Below are 13,813 nucleotides of genomic sequence, written 5' to 3' on the forward strand. Positions count from 1 at the left end.
CTTTCTGAATAGCATGCCTAAGTGAAAATTTACCTTGTATTTTTTTAGCAGTATGGCCTGTCTGATGGTTAGCCATGTCTCATGCAACCTGCTTCTCATAAAAGTTGCCCATGCCTGTTTGAGAAACTTAAACATTCTTGTTCTTATGTCACTGATAAAGCAAATGTTCATCTATTAACAACACTAAATGTTTATTACTGACAATAAAGCTGGTGTTATTTTTCTTTCTTCGAAACCTTACCCTTTCTTATTACATAAAAGCTGATATGTTTAAGCTTATAAAGACCCCTCTGGGTGACCACTTGACCGACTAGAATAGTATCCAAGTCTTATAAACAAAAGTATTCAGGTTACATCCATTTTGTCTTTTATTCAGGTATATTGTACACTGGTTGATATTACAGGATGACTTTAAAAGTGGCATATATAGTGGTTGTTGTACTGGGTGCACTGCCACACCCAATGCCACCAAATTTCATGCAGGAGTAAACAAAAGTTTTCATTAAAATTTGCAATTAAATTTATGAGTAAGGTTAATATTTATAATGAATTTGCCATTTTTGATGGGTGTACAGTGCACATCTAGCACACCCAGAATATACACCCCTGGACCTTAGAGCAACAAGTTGACAGAATTGTTAACATGCCGGGTGAAATGCTTAGCAGTATTTCATCTATCCTTATGTTCTGTGTTCAAATTCTGCTGAGAGTGAATTTGCGTTTCAGCCTTTTGGGATCAATAGAATAAGTGCCAGTTGAGCATTGGAGTTGTGTAATCAACTCACCCCCTCCTTCGAAGTTGCTGGCCTTGTGCCAAAATTTGAAGTCGATATTACTGGATGACATTATCCAATACATGATTCTTTTTAAAGATGGCAAGTTGTGATTTAAAGAGAATTTGGTTATTTCTATAAGATCTAATTGATAACTTAGATTTTAAATGTCAAATTACAACTGAGAACTCTTTTATTCTTTTACTTGTTTCAGTCATTTGACTGCAACCATGCTGGAGCACCACCTTTAGTCAAGCAAATCGACCCCAGGACTTATTCTTTGTAAGCCTAGTACTTATTCTATCAGTCTCTTTTGCCGAACCACTAAGTGACGGAGACATAAACACAACAGCATCGGTTGTCAATCAATGCTAGGGGGACAAACACAGACACACATACATACACACACACATATATATATACATATATATGATGGGCTTCTTTCAGTTTCCATCTACCAAATCCACTCACAAGGTTTTGGTCAGCCTGAGGCTATAGTAGAAGACACTTGCCCAAGATACCACGCAGTGGGACTGAACCCAGAACCATGTGGTTGGTAAGCAAGCTACTTGCGATGCATGCAGCCACTCCTATGCCTATAAAATAAATGCAAGCTCACCAGGAAATGTAGTCTTACCAAACAAAGCAGTGCAATGTAAAGTTTAAACTAATTTCATTCGACTGAGTAATTTGACATCTTAAAATTAGGTATTAAAAGCAAGAAAGTGGTAACTGTAGGCATTTAATCAGTGATAAATGAAGTAAAGTATTATAAGAGACTTACCAGACTCAACAACGTTTTCAACAGTGGTGTTAAGTTCTTTGCCTAGGACTCCCATCACGGCAAAAACTGAGAAACCAGCCAAGAGACTCATTAATGAATCTCCTAAACATACAAAAATGGCATCTCTAAAAAAAGTAACAAATATTATTATATTGTGTGTGTGTGTGAATGTGTGTGCATATATGTATCATCCGTGCTAGCATGGAAGGTAGACATTAAATGATGATGATGATGATGGTATATATATATATATATAATATATATATATATATATATATATATATATGTATATATGTATATGTGTGTGTGTTTATATGTTTTCTTTGAGATTTATTTCAGTTTTTTTTTTCATAATGATAAGACTTTTTAGTTAAAACAATTCCCAGGGTTGTAAACATGTGGTTAAGTTAGTGTGTTATGAATGAGTGAAATGTGAATGATCTGCCAATGTCATGAAGGAAACAACCATTTCCACACTAGCTGCTTCAGTAAATTTCTTGACAGAAAGTGACAAGACAAAATCCCAGACATTGACTCACCTGTGCTAGTCTGCCTAACATATACACCATCCCAATGCAGTCACAGCCTCACTGAGTAGGCATGTAGTTCCCATGTCAGACAGCTAGCTTTCACAGAAACTATTATATGGTGAACTTCAACAAGGCAAACTCTTCCAGAGAAGCCAGAAGTGCTTCAAAGATAATTTAAAAGCTTTCTCAGAGGTCTTCTGCATCAGCCATGTCATATAGGGGCAGACAGCACAGAACAGAGGCAAGTGGAAATCAGTCGTCTGCAAGGGCATAGCAACTTGTGAAGCCAACAGGACTGCTGTAATGCAGGCAGGCCAGGAAAACAAATGCCATTAAGTTCCTAACTACTACCAACATTTCTTGACCACATTGCCAGAGAACCTTCTGGATGCATCTTGGTGCTTTGAAATCATGAAGTCCTAGGTTCAATCTGACTGTGTGGCATCTTGGGCAGGTGTCTATTATTTCTACTCTAGCTGTGAATTGTGGGTGAAACTGGACAAACAGAAACTGTGGAAGTTCATTGGACAGATTGTATCTGCAACAAAAGGGCTCAAACTTGCTGTGTGCACTTTGTTGTACTGATTCTTACAATGGATTACATTAAAAGAACAATGTGTTCTTATATGCTAATTGAATGAACAGGTAATTCAGTTGATCAAATATTCATTATCAAAATGGGCAAAGTTCCATTTATTCATGTGTCTATGCATGTACATGTGTGTGTGTGCACACATATGCTTGTGTGTGTATGTGTACGTGTGCATTATCATATGTGTATGTGTTTGTGTGTACAGTGCATTATTAACTAACTACTAACTCAACCCTGATGGACTAGCCTAAAATCTTTCAACTATGACCATCTTTTTGTTTAGCTGTACTATTTTTAAAGTAGGTCTACATTCTAATACATTCATTCCTTATTCAAGACAGCATGTGATTCGGCTGCTATTTCTAGCAGACTGAACAACCACGTAGCAGTTCCATTGTTGTTGGCCCATGTGTGATATGTGTAGGCATTAGCAACGTTAGCAACATTAGCAACAGCATTGTTTCTGGGTTTTATACAGATTTTAGTTTTAGTTTTACTTATTTGACATTGAGAACCCTTTTCAATTTATTTTCTACCTTTAGTTTCCTTTTGTAGAGAGTAACCTTTCAAGTTATGTCAACTTCATTTAATATACATTTCTTTTTACTTCAATCATTATAACTAACAGATGTATGAAATCCTATGATGCAGGATTATGGATCACTATAATCTATTGACTTGCAAAACATCTTAATAAGTATTGTGTCATGATAAGAGAATGCAAATGTATGAAGAGGAGAGAAGAGGAGACAGAGAGAAGTTGGTGATGTTATTGTCACTATTAATTATATCCTTGGCCTACATCTTGTCACAGAATTCTTTCAAAAACAACTTATATGAAAAGAAAATGACCCTTTGTCCATGAAATCAATACTCTACTTAACTTCTTTCACCTGAACCAACAAAAAACCTTGAGATTATGAAGCAGCATTAGTAAGGAGGGGCTTGAAGTTAAAGGAGAACTCCTGTTTATGAATGAAACAATGATCTGCATATTTATTCTTAATAAATTCTGGCAGATTCAAATGCAATTATGCTGATTGCTGTTGTGTATGTCACAGGGGAACAATTTCTCCTTTTACAAAGACAATGTTTTCATAATGCACCCAACTCATTGGTACAAAGAAAAATGTCTCCTTTTTATAACGACAATGTGTTCACACATTCCAGAATCCCTTGCAGTAATGAGTCAAGTGTGTTATGAACACATTGTCTTTCTAAAAGAAGTTGTTCTTCAGTGACATACACAACAGTGACCAGTGTATTTGTGCTTGAATGTCAGAATGTATTATGAATATGCAAGTCATTGTTTCAGACCTCACAGAGAAAATAACAGTTTAATAACTTTTTGCTAAGTTTTTATCTTAAATATTTGAAATATTAATCCCTTAGACATCTTGTTTTGGACAGATAACAAGGTCATTTTAGAGAGTCAAAAATCAGTTTCTAACACTGTTGCAATGAAGCCAATTTAATAGAGTACACAAAGGTGTACACTATTTAACTGGATCCATTACTTGATTTTGATTTTTACTTTTTACCTCAGACCCAGAAAAATGACAAAATAGTGTTTACTCTGGTAGGCTTTGAACTTAGAATATGATGCAAGTGGATTGAAATAATCCAGCTAAGCTCTGAATAAGTTCAGTGGCCATATATCTCAAGGAAAATAAATCCTCTTACCTGAATATATTATTGTGAAATTTGTTGTAACTGGAAAGTGTTGACAGTCCTCCCCAGCACAGTGAAAGGGAGAAAAACACCTGTGCTGCTGCATCACCCCAGACGTGGACTTTTTTCAACTTCTCCCATTTTGGTGTGAGGTAAAATTTTATTCCTTCGAGATGGCCATCTACTGTTATTCCTCGTATCAACAGTACAAACATAATGATATAGGGAAATATCACAATTAGGTACACAACCTAGAAAAGAAAAAGAAAGAAAAACATAATAAAAAACTGTAATAGTTTGTTCTACAGATTAAGTGTATTTGTAGTTTCCATTTGTATATTATAGTGTTTTGAAGGTAATTTAAGCCAATTCCCAGAGGTCAAAAGAACAAGCTTTAGATTATAATATTTTCTTTTATGCTTGTTGGTGATAAATGCTGGTTGTCATTGTCACCATGCTCCTAATAAAGAAATAGTATTGATGATGATGAAAATAATTCTTTCTACTATAGGTACAAGGCCTGAAATTTTAGGGGTGGGGGCAAGTCAATTACACCAACCACAGTGTGTAACTGGTGCTTATTTCACTGACTCTGAAAGGAGGAAAGGCAAAGTCGACCTGGGTGGAACTTGAACTCAGATCGCAAAGACAGAAGAAATGCCACTAAGCATTTTGCCTAGCATGCTGCTGCTGCTGCTGCTGCTGCTACTACTTCTACTACTACTACTGCTGCTGCTGCTACTACTACTACTACTACTACTACTACTACTACTACTACTACTACTAATAATAATAATAATAATAATGGTTTCAATTTTTCAAATTTTGATACAAACCAGTAATTTTTGGGGAGGGGCTAATCACTTACTTTGACTCCAATACTCAACTGGTACTTATTTTATCAACCATATAAGGATGAAAGGCAAAGTCAACCTCAGCAGAATTTGAACTCAGAGTGTAAAGAGTCAAAAGAAATGCTACTAAGCATCTACTCTGACATACCAGCAATTCTGCCATCTCACTGCCTTCATAATACTAATAATAATCCTTTTTACTATAGGCATCAGGCTTGAAATTTTGGCAGAAGGGGTGAGGTTAGTTGATGACACTGACTCTATTTTCCAACTGGTACATATTCTATAAACTCCAAAAAGATGAAAGGCAAAGTCAAAATGCATAGCTGGAAGAAGTACTTCAAAGAATTTTGTCTGGCATGGTAATGATTCTGTTTGCCTACCACCTTAAAAATGATAATAACAATCCTTTTCTTCTGTAGGTACAAAGCCTGAAATTTTGAGAGTGCTCAACTGGTATTTATCTTATCAACTCTGAAAGAATGAAAGGCAAAGCCAAACACTCAGCAGTATTTGAACACAGAATGTAAAGATGGATGAAATGCTGCTAAGCATTTTGTCTGGCATGCTAACAATTCTGCCAGTTCTCTGCCTTAACAACAACAACAATAACAACAACAACAACACCAACAACAATAATAATGATCTTTTCTACTAAAGCAACAAGGCCTGAAATTTTGGGGGAGGGGGCCAGTCAGTTACATCAACCTCAGTATTTCACTGGTACTTAATTTATCAACCCCTGAAAGGATGAAAGGCAAAGTTGACCTTGGTGGAATTTGAACTAAGAATGCGGTGACGGGTGAAATACCTATTTCTTTACTGCCCACAAGGGGCTACACACAGAGGGGACAAATAAGGACAGACAAACGGATTAAGTCGATTATATTGAGCGCAGTGCGTAACTGGTACTTATTTAATTGACCTCGAAAGGATGAAAGGCAAAGTTGACCTCGGCGGAATTTGAACTCAGAACGTAGCGGCTACACACAGAGGGGACAAACAAGGACAAACGGATTAAGTCGATTATATTGATCCAGTGCATAACTGGTACTTATTTAATCGACCCTGAAAGGATGAAAGGCAAAGTTGACCTTGGCGGAATTTGAACTCAGAACGTAGTAGCGGCACACAAAATACCGCTAAGCATTTCACTTGGCCTGCTAGCGATTCTGCCAGCTCGCTGCCTCAATAACAAAAGCAGCAGCAACAACAACAACAATAATAAAAACAAGGGCACTCAGAGAGTGCAAACTTCTGCCAAGGCAACACCAATGTCCTTTCAATGATTAGCCAGAGATGATTAGAATGGGAATATCTGAAATAAACTGGACTGCTCTCACAAATGAGAACACTAAAAATTAACCTGACCGCTTTCAAACAAAAAATAATCTAAATATATATTTATTGAGTGAGAGGTGAAGGGAGAGGAGATGAAATACTAATTCAATGAAGAAGTAGTGAGAGTAATAGCCATGACTGAGAGGGAGTGAGAGAAAGTAATGACAATGAGAAAGACAAAACAAAGTGGCAAAGAGTGTCCTATGAATGAGAAAGGAAGAGGTGATTAATGAATAACGAAGGAAGGAGTGAAAAAGCCAATAAACAGTGTTTGAAGTGTGTGTATATGTGTGTGTAAAAGAGAGGTATGTTTGCGTGTGTGTGTGTGTGTGTGTGTGTGTGTGTGTGTGCATGTGTGTGTACAATGGAAATGGGATGGTAATGTTCAATGCTGAAAATGTGTGAGTATATGTGTGTATGTGTGTGAACTATGTGAAACTTTACATATACAAGTAAAGTAAAAAAAAATCGGAAAAATAATCCAGAATCCTTGTCCAGTACTGGATCAATCCCAAAATCTAATGAGACTGAGCAAGTCACAAGGTCACACATCCCTGAAAGTTTCATCCAAATCCATCCAGCCGTTCTTGAGATATCTTGTCCACGGACAAACAAACATGACTGAAAACAATACCTCTGCCTTCGCTAGGGTGGAAGTAATAAGTACAATCCCCCGGTAGACACAATATCTTCAATCTACAACATCAAGATATTGGATAATTGTGTAACGTCTTCAATAATAATAATAATAATCCTTTCTACTATCGTCACAAGGCCTGAAATTTGTCGGGAGGGGACTAGTTGATTATATCAACACCCAGTGTTTCACTAGTACTTAATTTATTGACCCCGAAAGGATCAAAAGCAAAGTCGAACTTGGCAGAATTTGATCTTAGAATGTAGAGATGGACAAAATGCTGCTAAGCATTTTGCACAGCATGCTAACAATTCTGCCACCTCACTGCTTTAATAATAATCCTTTCTACCAAAGGCACAAGGCCTAAAATTTTGGTGGGTGAGGAAAATTGATTATATTGGCCCTAATATCTGAATGGTTCTTATTTTATTGACCCTGAAAAGATGAAAGTCAAAGTTTACTTCTGCAGAATTTGAACTTAAATCGTAAAGATGGCCTGGTTTCTATCACTGGATGCCCTTCCTAATACCGACCACTTTACAAACTGTACTAGGAACATTTTCTAATAGCACCGACACTAGAGAGGTTGCCCTCCTCTTGTTTTTATATTAATTATGTCGCACATCCCTACATATTTTTGATTTACTCTTGTAATAAGTCTGTCGTATATGTGAATGGGTACTACTACTATTGTTACTGTTACTACTACTACTACTACTATACTACTACTACTACTACTACTACTACTACTACTACTATCATTATTAGGCAGTGAAATGGCACAACATTTAATGTGTTGGTAAAAATGCTTTGTGGTGTTTCTTCCAACTTTTTATATTTTGAGTTCAAATACTGCTTAGGTTGACTTTGCCTTTCATCCTTCCAGGGTTGATAAAATAAGTACCAGTCAAGTACTGGGGTTGATGTAATTGACTTATCTCCATCCCTAAAATTGCTGGCCTTCTGCCTATAGTATAAAGGATGATTATTATTATTATCATTATTATCATAAAAAGGACAAATATTCATCACATATATTCATGCAATTAGTAGCATCAATTACTTGATCTTATGTGATCAAAGATCCCTATCAAGATGTGATTATCTCTAGATATAGGATAAAGTGATTTGGCCTGATATACAATGGAACTGGAATACTAGTAGCATTTTTAAACTCCTGATTTATGAGCAGTTAGTGTTCAATATTTATATAATGTACCATATTTGCCTCATTGTTATTATTGTTTTCAGTTAAAATATGAAGATAATATTACCATCTCAGACGAAAATTTTTTAGAAGAATAATAATAATAAAAGAAAAAAAGTCTTCCTTCACCATACTCACATATACAAAAACAAAATAAGTACAATTCTCTTTTGGAACAGTGAATCTTGAAGCACATAAAGCAATAAATAATCCTTTCTACTACAGCCATGTGGCCTGAAATTTTGTGGGAAGGGATAGTCAATTACACCGACCCCAATGCTTGCCTGGTACTTAATTTATTGATCCACAGGTTTTGAACTCAGAGTGTAAAGTGTTGGAAAAATGTCACTAAGCATTTTATTTGGCATGGTAATTATTCTGTCAGCTCACTATCTTTATAAAATTCTAAATAACAGTATGTAATATTGGGTTGAAAATCCCTTTGGGACAGAAGAAGTCGAAGGCTGCCTGCAGGATATAAACCCATGTCTCTTGCTGACATGACAGCCTTCAACTTTTTCTATCTAAAAGGGTCTTTCAATCCAATATTTACATGCTATTATTTATAGCTTCATGTGATGTGATTCAAGATCCAATGTTCTAAAAATTAACTATTCCACAGAATCTTAAAAGTTTATGAAATACTTCAAAAATGTTTCATACATACCTTCCCAGAAGATTTAATTCCTTTGAAGACACATAAAAAGACAATCACCCAGCAAAGAAGGAGACACAAAGCCAACTGCCAGCGAATGGTACCAAGCTGGCCTATACTTTTACTTGTATTTAAAACCCATATACTGTAATAACAAATATTTTAAAAGAGGCGATTCATAGTAATGCTAAAAAAAAAAAGGTAAGAAGACAACATACAAATTTATGTGAATTTTAGAATATTGTAAGTAATATTGTTTTCTAATTTTGGCACAAGGCCAGCAATTTTAGGGGAGGGTGTTCAACAGGTACTTATTTTATCAACCCTGAAAGGATGAAAGGCAAAGTCAACTTTGGTGGAATCTGAACCCAGAACATGAAAATGGATGAAATGTCATTAAGCATTTTGCAAGGCATGCTAACAATTCTGCCAGTTCATTGCCTTAATATTGAAAGTAATATTGATTTCAAATTTTGGCTGCTCTCGTCAAGAGAGTGACTGCTGGAACACCCTAGACTCTGCACCATACCACAGAAGCAGGAGAACCTAGTCATGGCTGTCAGATAATTTCTGCGACCACATCACCCTTAATATCTAGCCACCTAACTCCTCAGATTGCAACACCCTTGATTATTATGTGTGGGGTGCAGTTGAGTGAGAGATCAACAAAACTCCTTGTAACATCAAAGATGAACTGAAGGGAAGAATTATGGCAGCATTCACCAACTTAAACAAGGAGACCATCCAGAAGAGTTGCAGGAGATTCCAAAGTCGTCTGGGGGCTGTAGTCAAAGCCAATGGTGATTTTATTTAATAAATTTACTCTTTAGTATTTCAAAATATTTTTATGTAATTTTAGTAAATATATCTGTTAAAATAAGATGTCAGTGGTATATTCATTTTTGCGTAACTTAGATGACAATTTATTCACCGCACTCTGTATGTGTGTATGTATATATGTATGTATGTATATATATAAATATATATATATGTATATAAATAATGAAGCTAAAGCACTCAGAGTAATGCTTCCTGGTACAGGTTGACCTTGACCTCTGCTGGGCCTGTGCACTAAGTTTTAATGTTCTAACTCACTTCCGCTGTTTACAGCAGTGCTTCGAAGTAACATGTGTAATGTGTCACCATGACAAAGTTGTCATGGTGATACCTACTCAGAGGCCTATGCAAAGTTGCAGAAAGTATAGAGAGGAATGTATGAGCTGCACACAAATGTATGAGTGGTTCAGACATTTTCAAGATGGCCGAAAACATTTTGATAGTGGTGAATGTTCTGGGAGACCAACAGCCAGCAGAACTGAGAAAACATTGCAAATGTGCGTGCAGCTGTGAGGGGAAATCATCAAGTCACCATCCATGAGTTATCAGAGGATGTGCAGATTAGTTACAGTTCAGTTCTGTCTATTGTCTCTGAAGATTTGGGTATGAGATGTGTCTGCCAAGTTTGTATCAAAACTGCTTTCAGCTGACCAAAAAGACACTTGGGTTTCAGTTGCACAAAATCTTGATTGTGTCAAGAATGATGAAAACTGTGTGTAGACCTCTGAGCAGGTAATGCCAAGCTTTAGGGAAAATTTGATGCAGATTCTCTGCTCAGTTTTCTTCGTCATGGTCAATGCTACGAATACATGCTACACACGTTACTTCCAGGCACTGGAAGTGAATTAGAATGTTAAAACTTAGTGCACATGCAAAGCAGAGTTCAAGGTCAATCAGTGCCAAGTGGCTTTACTCTGCATGATTTAGCTTTGTTACCATGGCAACAGTCCAGATACTTATTGATCAGACCATGTATATATATATATGTATTTATAAACAAACTTTGGAGAGCAAGTGTATGCACACACACACACAAACACGTACATATGTATGTAGTTAATAATGTAATAGCATGTATGATACATTATTAGTGAGTTTAGAGCTCAGTGATTGGTTCCACATTAAACTCCTCTATTTTATGCATAATGAATTCAATCAACACATTGGAAAGTAAACACAAGTGCAATGTCTGAGTGACATAAAATTAAAAGAAGTTAGGTTACTGATGTTCTTATGTTTTAATATACACGTGTTTCAATGAATCAGCAGCTCACTTCCTCAGTATTTCAGCAAAATATCAAGAAAATAAATGATTAAAGAAATAAAAAGCCTAAATGTTTACTGATAGCATTTATGCTGTTTGGCACAACAGAAGGCAGCAATACTGCAAGATGCCAAAATCATTGTAATCTTCAGATGTCAACAAATGAAGTGAATGTCACACAGATCAAATTGTGTGTAGGGTGCATGCACACACACACGCACACAGCTATGTGGTTAAGAAGTTTGCTTTGCAACTACCTAGTTTAATTCTTCAGTGTTTTAACTAGTCATATCCGACCAAAATATTCTACCTGTTTGATGTTCAAACCAGCCAGACCTGACCTCTCACACTTATCTTACTTTACAATGTCATTCTAAAAGAATCAATCACATCATTGAAATCATGAAGCTATGAGACAACGTATGATTAAATCAAGTCAATGTGAATAAATAATCAACACATTTGACAATAATCTGAAAGCTAAAGGGTTAGGTTTCATTCCTACTGTCTGGCTCTGTGGTCAAGTGTCTTCTATCGTAGCCTTGGGTTGACTAATGCCTTGTGGGTAGAACTGGAAATAGATACTATACTGAATCATGTGATGTGTGAGTGAGTGTTCATGACAATCTATGTATATGTACATGTTCTCTTACATACATATAAGATGAAAGAGAAAAAGAGAAATTGGAATAAAACTTGGATTTTATAGTGAAGTGTCAAGGGATTTCACTATTGTTGACTTTGTAAGAACAAAATAAGTTCAGTTGTAATTTTCTAATTTGGTTCAATTAACAAGAGATAATCAAAACTAAGCCTGAACTTACTAAAAATACTCCTCACTGGGAGTCTTGAAAGTGACATTGGCTTCCAAGCTTCCTGATGAGGAACCTTCAGCAAACAACGAGAAAGATGCATTCCACATACAATTAGTTGAGACGGAAATATTAGTCAAGTTCAATTCTTGTTCTTTGGTGTTGTTCATGATGTCGGAACAATTTGGCAGGTGATATTTTTCCGTTTTGCAATCTGAAATATAAGGATAAAAACAAGCTAAGTCATTCAGAAAATATTGCATACGGTGTGATAAAAAAACATAATAATAAAAATGAATAAATAAATAAATAATAATAATAACAACAACAATAACAATAATAGAGATTGACTGTTTATTAAAATGAAAATTAAACAAATGAACAATATTTCGACTCTGTGTGTCTTTCATAAGTTCAAAATTTTAAATAAAATTAAATTCAAAGATAGAAAATGCTGAAATATTCAAAATTAAATGAGAATAGCTAAGTAAAACGATGTCATCAGTAGGTAACAGAAGGAAGGAAAGAAAGAAAAAGACAAAAAGAATGAATAATTTTTTCTCCAATTCTTTCCTTTCTTTTTTGTTTTTTTCTTTCTTTCCTTCCTTCTGCTACTTTTTTGTGAAAGACCGAAGACTGATGATGTCATTTTACTGGGAAAGAAATGCTGTTATTCCGGTTTAATTTTGAATGTTTCAGTGTTTCCTATCTTTGAACTTAATTTCACTTTATATTTTGAACTTGAAGACACATGGAGTTTCAAAATATTGTTCATTTGTTTCATAATAATAATAATAATAATAATAATAATAATAATAATAATAATAATAATATCAATAACAACCACAAGAACAACACAAGATCAAAGCCTTCCCACCAGAAATCACCAAAAACATGTAATAAAAAGAAATACAAGTAACTGCAGAATATGTGGTGATAGAGAAGAAATAATAAATCATATTGTCTCTGGCTGCTCAGTCCTGGCTAAGAAGGAATATATTCACAAACACGACAGAGTTGGGACCTATATACACTGGAAGCTATGCCAACACTATGGAATAACAACAGAAAAAAGATGGTATAGGCACACACCAGAAAAGATCAAAGAAAATGAGAAAGCAGCCATACACATGCAGATATAGTTGTCAGAATTCACTGAGAAAAAAAATGCTTTTTAATCAATGCATCAATACCAACAGATGACAATGTTTCTCTAAAAGAAATGGAGAAACTTTCAAAATACAAAGATCTGGAAATAGAGGTAACTCAAATGTGGAGACTAAAAACAGAAACAATTCCTTTTATAGTAAGTGCATTAGGTGCGATAAAAAAAACATTTAAACAAATACATAACAAAAACACCAGGACTTACAAGTATATATAACATACAGAAAATAGCACTACTAGGCACTGCACACATCCTATGCAAAACACTTTTAATAAAGTGAAAATAAGAGCACCACAACAAACCACAGCACCTACCCAAGGTGCACAGAGTTGTGCTCGGTAGTGCAGTGAAAGTATGTGATAAAAATAAGACTCCTGAATAATAATAATAATAATAATAATAATAATAATAATAATAATAATAATAATAATGCCCAGATGCTGTACCAGGCAGTGGCTCTCATGGCTTCTGATCTTAACTGATTGGAAGTGTTACGATGTACATGTTTTGTCTTTGTGTAAAAGTTGGGCTACAACAAATATTCTGCTCAGTACCACAGCTTTGCTTGTCAGTTGCTTGACCATAACCACTTAGCATGTCCCTTAGTGGCTGGCAATATGTGCATCACTGATCATGAACAGTGAAGGCGCATGGCTCAGTGGTTAGAGTGTCAAGCTTATGATCATGA

The 13,813-nt window shown here is 35.5% G+C and overlaps 1 protein-coding gene across 4 annotated transcripts in view; it reads right to left on the reverse strand.

Annotated features, from left to right (window-relative positions):
* Positions 1-13,813, reverse strand: part of LOC115211848 — a 279,433-nt gene that overhangs the window by 30,159 nt on the left and 235,461 nt on the right. For all 4 annotated transcript variants that reach the window (XM_036503398.1, XM_029780571.2, XM_029780579.2 and 1 more), the window contains exons 17-20: positions 11,970-12,171; positions 9,057-9,189; positions 4,363-4,601; positions 1,558-1,682 (exon numbers count right to left, since the gene is read on the reverse strand). In XM_036503398.1, coding sequence (XP_036359291.1) covers positions 1,558-1,682; positions 4,363-4,601; positions 9,057-9,189; positions 11,970-12,171 — 699 coding nt within the window. The remainder of the gene's footprint in view (positions 1-1,557; positions 1,683-4,362; positions 4,602-9,056; positions 9,190-11,969; positions 12,172-13,813) is intronic.

The sequence above is a fragment of the Octopus sinensis genome, linkage group LG1, assembly GCF_006345805.1.
Source record: "Octopus sinensis linkage group LG1, ASM634580v1, whole genome shotgun sequence".
Classification (NCBI taxonomy): Eukaryota; Metazoa; Mollusca; class Cephalopoda; order Octopoda; family Octopodidae; genus Octopus; species Octopus sinensis.